We start from the raw sequence: 20,566 nt of genomic DNA, 5'->3' as shown, positions 1-20,566 counted from the left end.
TTTAATGGAATTTCTTCCTCTCTGTTTCTTGCAGCAAGTTATTTACTGAGATTCTTGAGTAGTCAATAAAAAACAAGCAAAAACTTATGTTTCTGATATAGTTGCCTCCTTTCCTTCTCAGCTGGGCTCTACAGCCAGCACACCTCTAAAGACATGCATATGTCTTATGTAGGGGGCAGTTTCTAAAGATGTCTTTTAAAACAGGCAGATATTTTTGATTTTTTTTCTATCTGTATCCTTCCTTCCTTTTAGGAGGAAAGTCTTGGACAGGGCACATTTACTAAGATTTTCAAAGGTGTAAGGAAAGAAGTGGGAGACTATGGCCAGCTCCATCAAACTGAAGTTCTTTTAAAGGTGCTGGATAAAGTGCACAGAAACTACTCTGAGGTTGGTATGATTGTTGACTGCTATATAACATTTCTCCATGCTATGTTGAGCATTACTCTTCTTCTTTCAATGAGCATTACCCATTTACTTCATAAATGAGTATTTGTGTGGTAGAGGGTTGTATGTTGAACCAAGCTCATGCATAGATTTGTGACACTGGTAGTATGGATTTGAGACTGGCTTTGGGAAGTATACCTATGTACTTTATTTCCCCTGTTCCCACCACCTGTGAGAGAATTCAGAACTACCCACTGAAAACAGGAGAACAGGTCATTTATACAATTAAAGTATCAGAGGAGGGGTGGTATGGCCACAGGATTGTCTTACCCAGTAAATTCATTATTTACAGACAAGGAACTATCTGTGGAAAAACACTTCCTGTGGGTAGACTGTCTTCAGACTTTTCAATAAAATCAAGTAATCAGAAGTATTTATATATGAGAAAAACTTGCCATACATGGATACACCCATAATCACTGAGTGATTTTGAGTGATGCTTTTAGCAGACCTGAAATGCTTTTGTACAAAAACTAATAAACTGTTTGTGTAATCAAGCCCAAGACTCTGTCTGTGAGAACTGAATGTTAAAGACTTTCACAAGATGTAGTAGTGTTTATTATATTAATGTAACTTTATAATGCTACTTTTGATAACATAGGTAATAAATTTATATTCTAAAGTATTAATCAGTTACTAAAAGTTCAGAGTATAGAAATAAAAATATAGTCACTTAAAGGAAAATATTCTCATTTTCATTTCACTTTGTTGGGTGAACAATCAGTACACAAGCAAGGGTAGATGGAGATGCCACTGAACATAATAAAAAAATAAAGAAAGCAATAAAATAATTTGGAACTTTCCTGACAAAGTTGGAAAAGGTCTTGCAATAGTGGATGAATTATATAAAAATTTTTGTCTTTTAATAATGTGCTAGAAAGAGATAAATTGGAAACTGAACAGTGCATTATGTCAGAATAAATTAGAAAGTGAATAGTGTATGATGAATTTGCTTTTGATTTACCTAGGTAATTGAAACTGAAAAAAAAAAGATTATTTTAAAAATGTTGAGATATACTTGCTGGCAGAGAAAAAGAAGTTATTAACCTATCTGGAATGTGTACTACCAGTTATTCAGAAAAAGAAAATTTGGAAAAAACCTCCACAACAAAAAAACTGAAGCAAAAGCCAACCAAAAAAGAAACAGTTGCCAAACACAAACCAACAGCAAACAATACAAAATATGTTACATAGGGTCTTTGCAAAGAGATAGTTGAAATAATTTTTTAAAACGATTTTAGTAAATTATTAGAACTTTGAGGCTTTGTTTTTACTGATATATTTTCTTTGTCGATCTTTCCCTCTCCTTCCAAAAAGTCCTTTTTTGAAGCAGCAAGTATGATGAGCCAGCTTTCTTACAAACATTTGGTGTTAAATTATGGAGTCTGTGTTTGTGGAGAAGAGAGTAAGTAGAAATTAAAAATTTCTGTTTTTACCAGTTTTTATATGTCTGTATTAGAGTTTTACATTGGTTTTGGGTAAAACCAGGGAAAAAACAAACAAAACAACAGAAGTTCAACACCAGCTGAACAGCTAACACATGTTCATGCTGCAGCAGTAGTAGCCTTGGTATCTGAAAGCTAGTTAATAGTAAAAACAAAGAAAAGGGAAAAATTGTTTAAATAAAGTCAGTGTGAATGGTAAGCTTTGTAGATGACTCAGTCATGTCTGTTCTATCTGAGATCAGTTTTGCCACACCTCTGGAATGAGCTTTTGAAGTGCCAGAAAAATTGCAGCCTTGCATTGTGTGGTTAGCTAGAAAAGGAGGTACTGTGCTGCCCAGAAAAATCTTCATTTACTGTGATTAGAAATAGACATTGCCTCCCTTTTCCACATGTGCTGTTTTCATGAGCACAAATATAACTTTGGGAAATTTAGTTTAAAGATCCCATTCTGAAAATACGAGGTCCTGGTAATTCAACAAACACACTACAAAATTTTAGCAGCAGTAAAACCTTTACATTGTCTGCAAAAGTTGAATGTCTTACGGCTTTGTGACTATGTATTAATAAGATTTTTTTAAGAACACTTGAATTACATTTATACCATCTTGAAATTAAATCTTAATTTTGGATGCTTGTCATATGCTAATGTGTCTTCAAATATGACTGCTGGATCTCACTTTGACAGTTTTTCTTCTTCATTCCATCTTTAGGCTGAAGTATCAGTTTGTCCAAAACCCATTTTTTTCCTGTGATCAGAAATTTTTATGAAAGGAAGCATTTTATAATTGTATGAGCATATTATGTAGGTGGTTACCTTCATTAGAGAGAAAGAATTTCCAAAAGAGACAGTGAATTCAGTAATCAGAATTTACCTCTGTAATCAGAAGTTATCTCTCACAGAAGGCTAGAAAAGGCACAGCATTATAATTGGCCAAGAATTTGTGCCAGAACTTCTGCCAAAAAACCACATGGAGTTTTCTGTATTTTATTCATTGTACCACAAACAGATCATGTTTATAATTGAAAAGAAATTGTTGCAAGAGGTATATGGTTACTTCTTTCGCCTTCAGGTCATATCTGTCCTCTAGAAATTATTCTCTTTCTGAAGGCAAGAGACTTACTACAATTTAAGGAGAGGCAGTTACTAAGAAATAGGAAGAGCAGCTCTTACTGATTCTGTTTTTTACGCACTTGTGTACAAATTCGATAAAAATTGTTTCACATAATTGCAAAAAAAAAAGTATTTGCTGTCTCTAAAATGAATTTGTTAAAAAAATCTGTTTATTTGTTACAGCCAGATATAGTACTAGTAGTTTCAATGTGAACATGTTGCAGCTTGAGGGCAAGGGTTCAGTCATTTGATTTGAAATCGCTGTGTTGAAAGTGATGAAGACAGCAGTTCTTGTTTATGGAGTTTTTTGCTAGATGGCTGCAGAAGGCATATGTCATACACATATACACAATTTTAGGGCAAATACTTCTCTGTTTTCAAGCAAAGTGTCTTTGTCGATGAAGCATTGCCTTTTCCAGTAAGAATATAAATGGTAAACAACTATGAAGTGAATGACTTGAATGTTACTCAACTCACCACATTGATAGTGCTGTACACTACTATGCTTCATCAGCAGTTATATTATTGTGCCTTTCAGATAAGGATGAAAAGAGCCTCACTGGATTTTACCTAATCTGTAAAAGATTAAATCTAAACAATTAACCCTAAAAGATTAAATCTATTAACTATGTATTTGAGAAGAAATTAGGTGAACTTCCACACTCTGAAGAAGTATAAAGAACATAGAGTATGTGTGGCAGTACTCAGATACCACAGAAGTTGAAATTTATAGTTAGATCACCAACAAGGTATGAAAAAAAGAGTAGTACTAAAGTCATTAATCTGTCCTGAAATTTTACTATTTGTTGTTGGTTTTAATTGTTACTCTTTTTATCATTATGAATCAGACATCCTTGTACAAGAATATGTAAAATTTGGATCCTTGGACACATATTTGAAAAAGAACAAAAATAATATCAATATTTTGTGGAAGCTGGAAGTAGCCAAACAGTTGGCATTAGCCATGCATTTTCTGGTAAGTGGTTCAGTTTTGTTAATGGCAGAATTCAAGTGATTCTGACTCATGTGTGTAGAAAGGCTGAGCTATTACCTGAATTCCTGAAACTCTGGAGGGTTTTGATAATGGGTTGGCCATATACCAGCTATTTAGTAGATACCCAGAGACAGACTTTGTATCCATTATTTTTTAATGCTTTATGTTTCAGCATGAAATATAAACACTTTTGCAGCAATGCTTTCCCCCCCACCACCCCCACAAATCAGTCCGTTCTGGGCTTCCCACCTCAGCTCATGATGCTGAAAATAAACTACTTCCTGTAGTGTTAATACTTAACCACTGGGAGAGGAAAACACTGTACTGTTCATTCTTCTAGTGCATTCTGCTTGGGCATTAGGTCTCAACCTTACAATCTTTCCAGCTAAATATAAAGGCCATTATTCAAGACAGGATATGTGACTAGATAAGTCTTTCCTTTAATGGAATTTAAATAATCTTACATTAATTTTAAGTGGATGGATGAGTATTCTTCTGAGTTAAAAAGTGTCAAATTGTTTCAGACTTCAGGTAAATAAGAAAAATTGGCTGAAAACTGTAAGTTTGAGAGAAACTGATGGAGTACCTGAAGTTTGATCAACTTAATCTGTAATCATTATTTTATTTGCTGATGTTTCCCTCATGCTGTACAGTATTTGTTTTAAAATACCTCTTCAACAGTAAGACTTTTTTGGTCAGTTTGTAAAAGATGCATTTCTGGTTATAGGAGGATAAAGGCCTTGTTCATGGGAATGTCTGTGCAAAAAACATCTTGCTTATCAGAGAGGAAGACAGGAAGTCTGGAAACCTCCCCTTTATAAAGCTGAGTGATCCTGGCATCAGTATTACAGTTTTGCCAAGAGATAGTAAGTCTTTGCATCAACTTTCTTGTTCAGTGCTTCTGAAATGAAAAATAAGTTTGAGGGTGGGTTTTTTTTTTTTGACCACCATGTAACCTAATTCTGTTATAGTAAGTTCCTTGATCTGTGTGTCATTTTATAATTGTCTCAACGGTCCTAGCCAAGCAGTTTTGAGTGTCTCTTTTAAATTAGCAAATAACTACAGGAAATAAAGCCACAATTCTCCATTGTGTGAATTTTTTCCCTGCTGTTCTCATTTTCAACCCTTTTTCATTGGTAGTACTATTGTTATATTATATTGTAAATATACAGTATAGTCTATTACATTTGCAGGTAGCTGCTGAATTTAGCGTCTTGTAATTGATCAAGTCTTTTATAGCTTGCAAGAACTTTCAGAACTGAAACCAAATGCTGACTGGCAGTTAAAAAGCATCTTCAGTGCATTTCTTGGTGAATACCTAGAGCCATTTGATGTTAAAAATACTGAGTTATCATCCACTTTTAAGACTGTTCCAATGCTTTATGAACAGCAAAATTAACTAAATGGAAAATGTGTGCAAGGTTGTTATGCTAATGAATAGAATTAACCTTACTAGTCCTTTTATAGTCTTTCATCTTAATAAAAACACTTCTTACTTGGTACTTTTTATCAATGTCTAAAGAAGCCTATACACACAGCCTATACACACTGCAGTGTCATTATTTGCCAGTAAACTATTTAAATTCTCCTTGTTTTAGTGTGAAGCTTACATTATTCTTATGAGATCTCATTTTAAGGAGCTCTAAATCCAAATCAGTACAATCCCATGTTTTAACTTGTTACTACAGTCAGTAGCAATAATAAAATCACATAGTTAAAATTTACATAGTTTAAAATTGCTTTTCGTGGTGCCTTTTGCTGTGCCATAATATGCCAATCACTAGCAAAGTACTTTTTATTCTTTAATGTCTTGGTTCTTTGTGATAGCTATTGAGTCCTGGTAATATTGGGGGAAATAGAGAAATCACAGAAAAAACATGGAAATGATATTAAGGCAATTTTATATCTTTAGGCTTATTTTACAACAAAACGAATGGACCTCCTCTCGGATTCACAAATATTATTTGATTTTTTGCCCATATTCTATAATTTTATTTTCTTGGTGGGAACAAATACTTGGAAAAGTATTATTAGTACATTGTAATGAAATACCTGTTTATATTAAAGTAATTTTTACCAAATCAAATATGTTAGGGAATTTTCTGGTATTGTTATTCATCTTAACAAGTTTCCTTGGTGTGATTACACCAGTTCTTCTGGAGAGAATACCCTGGGTTCCTCCTGAATGTATTGAGAATCCCAAACAACTAAGCCTAGCTACAGACAAATGGAGTTTTGGTACCACTTTGTGGGAAATCTGCAGTGGAGGAGACAAACCCCTGAGTGCACTAGATTCTTCAAGAGTAAGTATTACTGGATCTGCAGTCATAGCAGTTCTTTGAACACTTCTAATTTAGAACATCTGCTGTTGTAACCACATCAGCATGTAACATGATGTGGCCTATGACTGCTGTAGGAAAAAGACATACTTGCTTGTAGGTAATAACCAGAAGAGATAATTCGAAGTTTGTTTTTTTGTTGTTTATTTTGATTTTTAGGGGGACAAAGTACAGAATTGCCATTATTATCTAGTTCATATTTTTGTTGCTTTGTTGCAGCAGTGTATCACTTTAAACAAAAAGTATTCCTAACAGTGTGCATGGATTTTAATTAGTATTCTTGTAATTGAACATCTTAAATACAGTAGTACTTTGTGTGTTGCAACAATTCTTCTATTTTAGCTAAACCAGTAATGTTAACTTTTATCTCAGGTAAGGGCAGGAGATGGAGGAGAAACATATTCCATAAAAATTTTAATTTATATGTATTTGCTTCTTTAGTTGGGAGTAAAAAGAATACTTCACTATGCCACAAAAGTACTGGTAGTATTATTTTTGTAAAGGTACTGTAACCTTCCCATAAAGCCTGATTTGATTTTTCAGGTATTTTAATCAGCTCTTACAAATATATCCAAGGTTCACCTAGACCTAACTTATAGAAACCTAAGTATTTCAGAAGTTGCCCTACATTCCTTCCTAATACTCACAAAGCTTTTCACAGTTGTGATTTCAGGCAGTAGAATTTTCTACTGGACCTATACAGCTGAAGATTTATGAAATTGCCAATAAAGGAGACACTGTTTCTCATCTTTCTCTATCCTCTTATCTTCTTCAGTAATTGGCTGGAAATTTCTGAACTGATCACTCTAAATTATACCAGCCTTGTTTTAGATGAAAATCTGTGAGATGGACATTTGGTGAGATATCAAGTCTAGGTTTCGAGCTGTAATTTTTGGCTACTCCGGGGAGAATGTTAAGGCTTCTGCAACTCTTCATGGTTGTAAAATGTAAAATGACTTACCTGTTTAATTCCAGAAACTACAGTTTTATGAAGATAGGCACCAGCTTCCTGCCCCCAACTGGACAGAACTTGCAAACCTCATAAACAACTGCATGGATTATGAGCCAGATTTCAGGCCTTCTTTTAGAGCAATTATACGTGATTTGAACAGTTTGTTCACTCCAGGTGAGTTTGCAATACAACAGGATCAAAAAGAATCCTGAGTCCTATTGGTTCACTTCCTTTTTAGTATGTTTTTTGAAATACATCATTGTATTTGACTGCAAATTACTTTATAGAAATAAAGGTGGCTGTCAATATTCTCCTGAGCTTGAAGTATGCCAAACAAAAGTAGAAAATGCCATGATTGTAATAAGGTTCTTCCTTTTCTTGTTCACTACTCTGTGCCTTCTTCTGTTCCCTTTCTTCCTTCTACCTCTCAGATTATGAGCTATTGACAGAAAGTGATATGTTGCCAAATATGAGAATTGGAGCACTTGGATTTTCTGGCGCTTTTGAAGATCGGGACCCAACACAATTTGAAGAAAGACATCTTAAGTTTTTACAGCAACTTGGCAAGGTAAAATGTTTCAAAATTCTGAATAAGAAATAACTATGGTGATCAGTTATCCTTTGATGACCCCATATACGTTATTTACAGTGAAACTTCTGTTTTAGAAGTTACTAATTTCAGTCATATCTGATCAACACGTGCATCTAGATATTTTTTTCACTTTCACAGTATTCTTAGAAGAAAATTAGCTAACCTCCACAATGAATCCAGTCACACCAAAAGGCTAAGTACTTTTAAGGAATGCAGAGCTGCCTGACATAAACTTTAGATAGATAGATACACACATACGCTTGATATTCAGTTAACAACACTCTGGAGCAGTCTTGTGCAGAACTAGTATGACTGGGGTTTTTGTGCATGCATATTGTGAGAAATCTGAATATACAGCCACTAAATTCGAAAGGAAGATATATGTATTCAAGATACATGTAGGCCTCGAACATTTTGGTTTTAGAAATCAGTATTTGGTTACTAGTTTTGCAAGTCATTGCAGCCTGGGTGTGTGAAAGCAGACCTAGACAGATGACCAAGTACAGGTGACAGATCTTCACCAAGTACTATTTTTCTAGAATGGTTCTTTGCTGTTTTATTTGGTTTTTAAGAGTATTCTTTTGGCTTCAAGTACTGAAGCAGCCTGAATGTGAAGTAGCAGAAGTATGTGTTTGCAGATAGTTGGTTGTTGACTGTGATAGCATAGCATAGGGAGAACAACAGAGTGGTAGGTGATAGCTGCATAAAGGAAGACAAAAGATAATATAAATGAAGAGACAAAGCCAGAACATTGAAACAAATTAGAGAGGAGCCAAAAAGAAACAGAGCAGAATTAAGAAGTAAGACAAAGGGATTTATGAAAGTGCAAGAAATGGATTATGCCAGTGGAAGTGGAAATTTGTGAAAGGAGAGAAAATAGATGGACATCACCCTCTTTCCTTGTCCTCATTTCCTGTTCTGTTTGCTTCCTTTCATGGAATATGTTCCTTTTGCAACTGTTATCCTCAGTCCTGCACTTTTTCTCTCAGGGAAATTTTGTGGCCTTTCACTTAAATAATTAATCACATCACTTTAATCCTTAGTACTGTGATCACTGAACAAAAACTACACTCTACATGAACAAACACGTACGCTAGGAAACACAAAGGGCGAAGGATGTGGACTTGTTTTTAATTCCCAAGTGTTTCTATTTGTGACCTAGGGAAACTTTGGCAGTGTTGAGATGTGCCGGTATGACCCGCTGCAGGATAATACTGGGGAGGTGGTTGCTGTGAAAAAGCTGCAACATAGCACAGAAGAGCACCTTAGGGACTTTGAAAGAGAAATTGAAATACTTAAATCACTGCAGCATGATAACATCGTTAAATACAAAGGAGTATGCTACAGTGCAGGTATGTGCTATATTGAATACACCTAAACATGCATACTAAGAAATTCAGAGAGGTAAGTGTTGATGATGGTCACTGACTTGTAAATTTACCAGGACGGAGAGAGTACAAAACAAAGGAAGTTTTTTGAAAGATGGTAACATTCGTAACAAGTTGATGTCACTTATCATTTTGAGTTTCATCTTGACAACACAAATATACAGACTTCTACTTTGCCTTAGCAATAGTAGCTGAAGTATTGATGAGATGATGTGGATTAGTGATATATTAATTTTTCAAGCATATCCACATCATTGTTGTGTTTCAATAAGTGGCATTTTCTGAGGAAATGCAGTCAATTAGTATATGAAAAATTGCATAGTGATGTATATCATAAATTAATATTTTTGTATTAAGTCCATTTTGTATTATGGCTACTGGTAGAGGTATTAAAATACTTATATTAAAGAACTCATCTTTGGAAAATTACAGAAATAATTACATTTGCATTTTTTGTTATTGCTGTAAAAGGACGTAGGAATCTAAGATTAATTATGGAATACTTACCATATGGAAGTTTACGAGATTATCTGCAGAAACACAAGGAGAGGCTGGACCACAAGAAGCTTTTACTGTATGCATCTCAGATATGCAAGGTAAGACATTTCAAATTATATACATATTTCAATGAAGTTTTGTCTCATTTTTCATCCCGTTTGTCTCAAACCAACAGTAAATGGTTATTTTGGGGTATCTTCTATAATGCTGTTGGTCTGCTAGCACCACATAACCCTACGAAAAAGTAGCAATATTTTCATGTAGTCAAGACCTGGAAAAACTTCTGGGTATCTTAATACAGGATGCTGAGACTGGTCTATCTGCTGACTGAGGCAGAATATACTCTCTTTTCTCCCTAAGGTGACCTGACATGAAGTATTGTAGGAGTTAATACACTCACTCAGGCAGTGTGTTCATGACATTCTATGATGGAATTTTCAGAAATTTGACATTCAGCTATAAAAACACCATAATAACATGTGTATGTTTAAACAATTTACTTTAAACTATAAGAGCAAAGATACATGACTTTTGTATGCAGAAATAGAGGTCTTAGAAGTACCCAAACCTGTAATATATTACTTGGTACCAAACATCATTTATAAAATCCTGAAAAGTGGTACAAACATCTGATCTTTCTTATTATATCTCATTTTCCTTATAAAGAGGGCTTATGCCTTCCCTAGTTGTATTCTGTAATTACGCTTTGGATATTAGAAACTAGAGACACCTGAGATTTCATATTATTAATATTAAATCTCACCTGAGATTTACATATTATTTAATATTATTATTTTTATATTTTACCTGAGATTGCATATTTAGGAAAAGAAATAAAAATGGAAGTGAGGGGGAGAGAGACAAAAATAAAAAATATAACCACACCCCCTCAAGGCATGTACCAGAAATATTTTTAAATTTCTTTTCCCAATACCTACATCAAAGACATGGAAACAGTAGGTTACATAGGATTACATAATCACAAAATCAACAAGGCTGGAAAAGACATTTGAGATCATTGAGTCCAACCTATGAATGAACACCATCTGGTCAACGAGGCCATGGCACTGAGTGCCACATCCAGTTTTTCCTTAAACACTTTCATGGACAGTGACTCCCCCACATTCCTGAACAACCCATTCCAATTCCCAATCACCCTTTCTGTGAACAATTTCTTCTTAATGTGCAACTTAAACCTTCCCTGGTGCAGCTATGTCCTCTGGTCCTATTGCTGGTTGCCTGGGAAAAGAGCTCAACCCTCATCTGGCTACAGCCTCCTTTTAGGGAGTTGTAGAGAGGGATGAGGTGCCCCCTGAGCCTCCTTTTCTCCAGGCTAAACAACTTCAGCTCCCTCAACTGCTTCTCACTTGTGCTCCCACAGCCCTGTTGACCTTCTCTGGACATGCTCCAGCACTTCAATGCCCTTCCTAAACTGAGGGCCCAAGACCTGGATACAGGATTTGAGGTGCAGCCTCACCAGTGCTGAGTACAGGGGAACAATCCCTGCCCTGCTCCTGCTGGCCACACTATTGCTGGTACAGGCCAGGATGCCATTGGCCTTCTTGGTCACCTGGGCACTGCTGGCTCATGTTCAGCTGCTGTCAGTCTGTATCCCCCGGTTCCTTTCTGCTTGGCCACTGTCCAGCCACTGTGTCCCCAGCCTGGAGCTCTGCCTGGGGATGTTGTGGCCAAAGTGCAAGACCTGGCACTTGGTCTTGTTAAACCTCATATCGCTGGATTCGGCCCATTGATCCAGTCTGTCCACGTCCGTCTGCAGAGCCCTGCTATACTCCAGCAGATCAACACTACCACCCTACCTAGTGCTGTCCATGAATTTACTGAGGATCCCCTCATCCAGATCATCAGTGAAGGCATTAAACAGGACTGGGCCCAACACAAATTCCTGGGGGACACCACTGGTGACTGGCCCCAGCTGGATGCAGCACCATTCACCACCACCCTCTGAGCCTGGCCATCCAGCCAGTTCCTAACCCAGCAAAGAGTGCTCCTGTCCAAGCTGTGGGCTGCCAGCTTTTCCAGGAGTGTGCTGTGGGAGACAGTGTCAAAGGCCTTGCTGAAGTCCAAATAGACAACATCCACAGCCTTTCCTGCATCCACCAGGCAGGTCACCTGGTCATAAAAGGAGATCAGGACCTGCACCTCCTAAATCCATGCTGGCTGGGTCTGAGCCCTTGGCCATCCTGTAGGTGCCATGTGATGGCACTCAAGATGATCTGTTCCATAACCTTGCCAAGCACCGAGCTGAGGCTGACTGCCCTGTAGTTTACCAAATCCTTCTTCTGGCCCTTTTTGTGGATTGGTGTCATACTAGACAACTTTCAGTCATCTGGGACATCCCCAGTGAGCCAGGACTTATGCCAGATGATGGAGAGTGGCTTGGCGAGCTCTTCTGTCAGCTTCCTCATCACACTAAGATGGATGAGGGTGTTCTTAGGGTATGTTGTCCACACATATTCGTATGTCTGGTAATTGTGCCCTGCCACCTTAAGATCCTAAGACTTGGCTTCTGCAATATCTACAGAAAAGGTCTGAAAATAGGGGAGAATCTCTGCCAGAGCCAAGACCTTCTCCTGACATTCAGACTTTCTTATGATGTAAAGAGCTTGCTAGTTCCCTACTTGAAACTGGACTAACCTTTTAGCTGCTGAACCTCTTGTATGCATGAGGAATGATGCACCTTTAACAACTTATCTCACCTATTCATGTGCTTCACTGAAGCACAGTAATGTGGGTGGTCTCCAGGAGAAGCTCGTTGATGGGCAAGCAGTGTCAAATGTGGGAAAACAAAGAAGTTAGCAAGTCTATGGCAAGTGTCAGTCTTTTCACAGAGAGAAAGGATTGAACAGGTGACCACCCACTTCAGAGGGTTGAAGATCTCTCTGATCTGTTTCTCCAAAACAAGAAGTCATTCTCCTGTAACAGCCTAAGAAATTATCTCATACTTATTTCTGCAACAAAATTACTGTTGTTATGCTGGTAAGTCACTATAAAAAAATCTTTGTTCAAGCAGCGACCTGGAAGAGTCTTAAAACGCAGCACCCTCTATGAGGGCAGTGACCAAATCTTTCATAGAAGTAAGATGCAACATGGATTTTTGAGCACAAAAAGGCTGCAGACACTTAGCTGTTTTATTCTGTGTCCATCTCAGCCTGTGACCTCAAGGTGCTGGCCTTGTGAACTCATAAGAAATTGCGAAGCATGTAGAAGTCCTCAGGCTTTCATTCAAAGCCTGGTGAAATAAGAGTGGCAACATGTCTAAGGATCCTGGTCTGAGGTATCCATTGGGAGGACTGGAAGGTGGATTTTGACCTTTGGTGGCTGTGCAAATATGGTAGAAATCTTGGAGAAAAGAGCTGTATTCAGAAACTACAAAGAAAAAAGGACCTTAGTGTGTGTGTGCATACACATACATAAAAGAACTTTGAATATATTACAGGTCTTTAGGAGGGTGAGAAATCAAAATAGCAGATGAGATGATTCCTTCCTAAGTACCAAGCACCAGCCAAGAGAAAGGGAGCTAAAATATGCATCCTGCAGATACTAAAGTGGGAAAACATCCTGCTTTGGTAATGACAAACCATGGGGACAAACATTATGAAAATGTGGGAAATCTGCACAGAACTTGCTCTTAAAGAAATGTCTTCACTTCTAAGAAAAGCAAAATCTAAGCGTTACCATGTACGTGCCTTGCTTTGTAGTGTTGTTGCTGTACGATCTGCAAAGTAGAGGTTATATCGATTGCTTTAAGATTTCTCTAATCTCTGGCATTCTGATACTCTAAAACAACGTAATTATAAACATAGCAAGTACCTGATATTGTGAAAATGGAACCTGAATGCTTTTTCTTCGTTTAGCTGACCATGTTACACTTTCAGCTGATTTTGCTTTTCTTGCAGTGTTTGCTCTTTCAGCATCTCACATCTCATCTTTCTGCTTTGCATTTCTGTCAGTCTGTAATCTTGGGGGGTTTTGATCACAAACCTTTCTACCTCTGCCTTGCTGTTCTCCTCTGAAGTGTATGAGAGAAATGAAGGCACACTCATTACCTGAAGGTTAAGATGAATGTGTTTGGTTGTTTACTGTGTTTTGGTTCCTTGCTACTACTATATTGGGAAAGGTTTTCCTTCTCTTAATGTTTGAAGTGTTTCAGGTGTCCTTGCTGGTGAACCCAGTTTTAAAGACAGAAACATTTAAAATTACATTTAAACTCTGTTGTTAGACTAGTGCCACAGGATTGTGATACCCACTTAGAATTTGCATGATTTCAATTAAAGATCTGTCTTAGGTGTTTTCCAGGCTAACAGAAAAGTTACTATCCAACTTTATGGCTGTTTTTAGAATAGTACATTGTAGTAAGAAAAAGCTGTAGCATTTTTCATAGGGTAGTTGTACCAGAAATATGGAAGCCTCACTTTGAAGAAGTTAGCTTTGATATTTATGGCAGTGAATAAGCTGGCAATGAGGTATGGGGCATTTTTGAACAGTTTTGGAATGAGCTGTGAGAGAACAGCAATGCCACCCAATGGTATGGGAGGTACTAGAATCTGAAAGAAAGATTGTACTTTGTAGCCAAAATCTGAGATTTCTCACATTAAGAAAAAAAAAATAGAGAGAGAGAGAAATAAGCCTTTTGGCATGACTAGTAATAATGTTACTTTTCAGAACTTTTGAGATCTCTAGTGCTATTTGTGTAATTTAACTTTTCCATTGTGTTAAAAGGGTGATATGCTTTCTTATAAAACTATGAAACTGACAGCTTGCTTGGTGATTCCTTTCACGTGTGAGTTGGGTATCTCTTGACAATGTGCAGCATCACTTCCAGTCCTCCATTTATTGCTGTCTAAGGAAGTCTTTTTTGTTTTAGTAATGCCACTACACACACTGGCTTCTTCCAAATTTCATTGTTAGTGAAAGTAATTAGGTGCACTGGTAAGAAGGGATCATCAGCAACAAAAGACAGCATGGCTTCAGACCATTGTTTTGTTACAGCAATCTCTAGAAATATAACAATAAGCAGAACTCTATTGGTGAATAATTGTCCATACAAAAGAGATACAAGGCACACAGTTGGGAATACAGGAATTGCCAAGGAATTCAAGGAATCATAATACAAATTTTCATGAAAGCAATTGGGAAAGCAGATGCAGAAAATGAAGAAAAAAGTGTAAATGAAACTGATATGTTGGACAGTCTTCTCATGTGCTCTGGATTGTGTAGCTTAGCCCAAATTTTTTCCTTCTGCATATCACCAGCCAACTGTATTTGGGCACAGAAAGGAGCAGTAGCATTTATCCAGCTACATAATCAATAAAATACTTGGCTCTGACAGGTGCTTAGTCTGTCTCTGGCCAGTTAAAGTGAAGTCCCTGAGCTTGGAAAAATTAACTCCTCAGAGAAGACAAACTTGGTTTTGGTTTTAACTTTGAGGTTAATTCATCCTCTCAGGGCATGTGCAGCTATGTAGTGGTAAAAATAACTCTTTTCTTGTTCTGTTTGTAACCTCTATACCTAGGGCATGGAGTATCTGGGTACAAAAAGATATGTTCACCGGGATTTGGCAACAAGAAATATCTTGGTGGAGAATGAGAACAGAGTTAAAATTGGAGATTTTGGATTGACAAAAGTCTTGCCACAAGACAAAGAATACTACAAAGTGAAAGAACCTGGTGAAAGTCCTATATTTTGGTAAGTCTTCTTTTGGTATGTGGAATCATGGCATGTTTTCAGTTTTTGCCATTTCAGCATGTTGTGGAATTCTTACTTGCAATCTCCGCACCAGTTTTCCAGCATTGTGAAAGTCACTTGCATGATATTTCACTTCACAGAGAAGCACTTAGGACTTTCCAACATATTTTTAAAAAACCCAGAAAAACCCCCAAAACAAAAATCCCAAAAAATACTTATTTAATACTTCTCTAGCATCCAACAGAAAACATTTTCAGAGGTAAAGGAAGTCTAAAATGGCCCATTTGCCTGGATGCTTTCAAATTTTTAGGTGTTCTAGCTCCCTAAACACTGGTCATTCATGTCTTCCAGCTGAGATCTGTTGGATACACTCCAAGAGAAAATGCCATTCCACACATGTGATTTTAGTCTGTATTTTAATTTTGGCTCAGGCACTGTTTACCTAAAGAATAAGTGATACAAAATGGCATCTTAGTAGATGTTATTGGAGATGTACAGTTTGGTTCCAAAAGTGCCTGCAACACAGTTCACTGAAAGTGATGGAAGGCTATATTGTCTTTCTTTGCAGGTCTTATCACATCAAATTCTTGTTTTCTTGCACTTCAAATAAGAAATATATCTACAACCTTATTGGAAAAAAAATCAAACTTGGTTATAGTTATCACAAACTGCATTTGTTTAAGGTGAATTTGGTTTTCAAAACCAATTAACTATTATTAAAGGAGTAGTTAGTAATTGAAGGTACCAAAAGGAAATGAGACCATGCTAATATCAATGAATAAAGAACACTTACTCATGAAAAAGAAATCTGTCTTACTAAAACAAATGTTTTCAAACTCAAAATGGCACATGTTGCAGAGAGCAATTGTACTTGTACTGTGTGTTGCAGGTATGCTCCAGAATCTCTGACAGAAAGCAAATTTTCTGTGGCCTCAGATGTGTGGAGCTTTGGTGTAGTCTTATATGAGCTCTTCACCTATATTGACAAAAGCAAAAGCCCACCAGCTGTAAGTATACAGTTAATGAATCTCAGAGAATTTGTTTATTTAAATTTTCTAGATTGTCATGTACCTTAATAGCTTGATGTTTTCTGATCCTTTTCTGGAGATACCTTAGTGTTTATGAGACAGCATCAAGTCTGAAGCAGTAAATAAAAGGGACTGGTATCAAGCCATAAGAAAGAAAGAAGATCTCAAAATTACTTCATAATCTGTGCATATCTTATCCACTCTGTAACTTCTGTTTGAAAAAGGTTTTAAAATCTCTTGTTATAGGTTGTTCTTTCCCATCCTTTGTGGAGAGTTGTCCCAGATGCAACCAGTCCATTGCATTACCTTTATTTTTAATGTTGTTCCAAATTTAAGGCTGAGCCAAACACATACATAGAAATTAAGTTAACTTAAATAAGACCTTAAGGTATTTTATGTTAGCAGAACCCAAGTTAGTAAGTTAGCAAAGTTCAGGAAAGAAAAGGAGTGGCTCTTTGCAGACTGTTGACAGGTGTGTTTAAAGACAAGTTTATAGTGAGTGAAGAAAGATACTGTTATTCTCCAACTGAAAATAAGATACATGATCTTATTTTCACCTAGCAATAACCATGGGCATAACAGAGGAGAGTTCAGGCTTCTGTATTTACTTGGCCAGACTGTCAGTCCTGGCAAATGTGGTTTTGAGAGCTGAATAGTGATGATAGGCAAAAATGCCCTTGGAGGATACCTCTGCTCTGGCCTCAGTGGACCTCTTAGTAAGTCCATACAATGAGCTATCAGAGGTATCAAGGAAGAACTCAGGACAGCTCTTCCAGCATAAGAACATAAATGTTGCAGACACCTAGAGTTCTTCAGAAGGATTGTGAAATGAAGTGATAGAGTAAGTTAGGAGCACAGGTGGACTATTCTTTCAATGAATCCTACTGGTATGCATCAAGAAAAGGTAATATGGTAAATTTAACCAAAGTGGTCTGTTTAACTCTTGTACCCTTTATAGTTATACATTGTTTTTAAAACCCAGCCATTTGCATGCTCAGCCAATGGGTGATTGATACTTTCATGTCAAGGATCATTAAAGAAATTTGGAAGCACTGGAGGAAAAAAATGTCCTTTATGTTGTACTTAGAAATTTATTTCAGTTGATAACACATCCTCATTTACTTTTGATGTCTGGCAGTCTGAGTGAGGTTTTAATCTGCTTTTTGGGTTATTTTGGTTTTTTGGACAGCAAGGTTTATCTAAGCCATTTTTGCTGACTTTAATTATACTAATTTTTCTGCTGTGTCATTACTGATTAGTCCTGCTAACCATTTTTTATACATCAGCATGATAATATCTGTTTTCTATTTGGCATTTTTCAAAGCGTTAAGTTATTTTAATGTTGCAGAGAACTCTGTAGAATCAGCTGTGAGTTTAATCCTTTTAAAACTAATTAATCACAGAAGCATAGAATGTTATGTGTTGGAAGGGACCTTTAAGATCATCTAGTCCCAGTTCCCCCCTGCCAGTTCCCTCCCTGGCAGGGACACCTCCCACTAGATGAGGGTGCTCAGAGGCCCGTCCAGCCCAGCCTTGAGCACCCCCAGGGGCAGCCACATCTTCTCTGGGCAGTCCATTCCAGTGTCTCACCACCCTCACAGTAAAGAATTTCTTCCTAATATCCAATCTTTCTTTCTCCCCTTTTGGTTTGTACCCATTACTCCTTGTTCTATCACTGCAGTTCCTGATTAAGGGTCTCCACCTTTGCTGCCAGGACCCCTTCAGATCCTGGAAGTTGCTGTGAAGTCTCTACACAACTTTCTCTTCTCCAGGCAGAACAGACCCAACCTCCTCAGTCTGTCCTCATAAGAAAAGTGCTCCAGTCCTGTTATCAACCTCATGCCCTTCCCTGGACTTGCTCCAACAGGTCCATGTTCCTCCTGTGCTGGGACCCCAGAGCTGATGCAGCACTGCAGGTGGGGTCTCAGCAGAGCAGAGGGGCAGAATCCTCTGCTTGGCCCTGCTGGCCACCCTGCTTTGGATGCAGCCCAGGACACATTTGGCCTTCTGGGCTGTGAGTGCCCATGGCTGGGTCATGTGGAGTTTTGCATCAACCATCACCCCCAAGTCCTTCTCCACAGGGCTGCTTTCAATCACTTCCCCTCCCAACCCACAGGTGTGCCCAGGATTGCCATGACCCATAAGCAGAACCTTTTGCTTCTCGTTGCTGAATGTCATGAGGTTTGCATGGCCCACCTCTCAAGCCTGTCCAGGTCCTTCAGGATGGCATCCCTTCCCTGTAGGGTGTCGGCTGCACCACGCAGGCTGTGGTCAGTGAATGTGCTGAGGGTGCACTCAGTCCCACTGTCCACGTCACCTACAGAGGTGTTGAACAGTTTTGGCCCTGGTACTGACCCCTCAAGGACAACACCCTTCACTGCTCTCCCCATGGACAGCAAGCTATTGACCACAACTCTGAGCACAGCCTATCAGCCAGTTCTCTATCCACTGAGTCCCCCATCCCTCAAACCCATGTCTCTCCCATTTAGAGACAAGAATGTCATGTGGGACAGTGTCAAACTTTGCATAAGACTAGGTAGCTCCATCATAGAAAGTCACTAGATTTCTCAGGCAAAAATTTGTGCCCTTAGTAATGCCATGTTGTCTGTTTTCATTCACTTCTTTGTTTTCTATATGCCTTAGCATGATGTGTAGGAGAATTGGCTGCATGATCTTGCCTGGCAGAGGTGAGACTGACTAGATTGTAGTTCATTGTCTTTCACTTTTCCCTTTTCAAAAATCAGGGTTATCTTTCCCTTTTTCCAGTCATCACAAACTTCACCTTAACAACTTCATCTGCCAGCTCCCTCAGGATCCTTGAATAAATTTCATCAGGTCCTACAGACTTCTGCACATTCCATTTCCTTAAATGGTCGTGAACATAAACTTCTCCTACAGTGGTCTTAGGGTCTTCATTCTCTCAGTCCTTCCATCTGCCTTTCTCAACTTGGGCAGTGTGCCTGAAGCCCTTGCCTTTGAGGACTCAGGCATAGAAGTAGTTGAAAACCTCAGCCTTCTCTTTATCCACGGTAGCCAAATCATCAGATGATGACCAACATTTTTAAAGATCATCAGATGTTGACCAACATTTTTAAAAATTTTTAAAGATTTTTCACTTAGTGCTTTGAATTGTGTATGTATCATTCCATTTTAATCTATTCCATATCATTATTCCATTTTACACACAAAAAAAAATCTGTAATTATTGATATATTCTCTGGATGTGTAACTTATAATTTCATCATTGTTGTGTACTATTCAATTTATTCTTATTAGTCTTATAAATAATTTTTGCTTGGTAAGAATATTGGAGCATCTTTTTTTCCTCTAAAGATTATATATTACAATTGGCCTTTTATTTCAGGAATTCATGCGCATGATTGGCAATGATAAACAAGGGCAGATGATTGTATTTCATTTGATAGAGCTTTTGAAGAATAATGGACGACTGCCGAGACCAGATGGATGCCCTGATGAGGTGAAGTACTGTGTTAAAATATTACTGTAGTGTAAAAGGTGCTCAGTTAGGGGGGGTACCTGTAAATGCAAAACTTGTACTTTGTTCTGCTTGGACCACTAAAGTATCAATTCAAGTGGAATGGCTGTGCTGTTATTTTATCAGTTTCATGATGAGTGTAATCTTTTCTCTTTTTTCTGATTCTTTAGCTTGTACTGCCTCAGGAGCCCAGACTGTAGTCTTGCTAAATATATGAAGTGGGACTGCTATAACTGACTGCTGTACTTGGGCACTCACACTTCTATTTCAAAAAGATGTATTAAGGCAACAAGATTAGTATATAGAACTTGCTCCGTGTAAGTCCCAGTAGGGATTCTCATTCAAAGCTGTGAACTTTGGATTCTTTTGAAATCTGTAATATTCAGCAAAAAAATCTTAATATCCACCTAAGGTTTTTCACATTTAATTGCAGGATTTAAAGAGTTTCTTATCTTGATTATTGCCTTTCTGTTACTGTTCCCTTCTCAAGTGTGGGAGGCTTATGTTTATAATGCATATTATTCACCATCAAGCATTTTCAACTTGCAGACTATAGGCACAGTTAAGTATATG

The 20,566-nt window shown here is 37.6% G+C and overlaps 1 protein-coding gene across 17 annotated transcripts in view; it reads left to right on the top strand.

Annotated features, from left to right (window-relative positions):
• The window catches only part of JAK2 (Janus kinase 2), an 88,421-nt gene that overhangs the window by 62,557 nt on the left and 5,298 nt on the right, over positions 1 to 20,566 (top strand). For 15 of the 17 annotated variants that reach the window (XM_054003585.1, XM_054003595.1, XM_054003583.1 and 12 more), the window contains 12 exons: positions 253 to 387; positions 1,762 to 1,849; positions 3,849 to 3,976; positions 4,722 to 4,860; positions 6,146 to 6,297; positions 7,309 to 7,459; positions 7,717 to 7,853; positions 9,040 to 9,229; positions 9,737 to 9,861; positions 15,297 to 15,469; positions 16,359 to 16,476; positions 19,862 to 19,975. In XM_054003585.1, the coding sequence (XP_053859560.1) occupies positions 253 to 387; positions 1,762 to 1,849; positions 3,849 to 3,976; positions 4,722 to 4,860; positions 6,146 to 6,297; positions 7,309 to 7,459; positions 7,717 to 7,853; positions 9,040 to 9,229; positions 9,737 to 9,861; positions 15,297 to 15,469; positions 16,359 to 16,476; positions 19,862 to 19,975 (1,650 nt within the window). Of the gene's footprint in view, positions 1 to 252; positions 388 to 1,761; positions 1,850 to 3,848; positions 3,977 to 4,721; positions 4,861 to 6,145; positions 6,298 to 7,308; positions 7,460 to 7,716; positions 7,854 to 9,039; positions 9,230 to 9,736; positions 9,862 to 11,144; positions 12,590 to 13,220; positions 13,361 to 15,296; positions 15,470 to 16,358; positions 16,477 to 19,861; positions 19,976 to 20,566 lie in introns of those variants that run through there. The other 2 variants (XM_054003597.1, XM_054003598.1) reach the window with 2 other exon arrangements.

The sequence above is a fragment of the Vidua macroura genome, chromosome Z, assembly GCF_024509145.1.
Source record: "Vidua macroura isolate BioBank_ID:100142 chromosome Z, ASM2450914v1, whole genome shotgun sequence".
NCBI lineage: Eukaryota > Metazoa > Chordata > Aves > Passeriformes > Viduidae > Vidua > Vidua macroura.
Note: the sequence above shows the minus strand (reverse complement) of the source record. Positions and strands in the feature narration are given on the sequence as shown.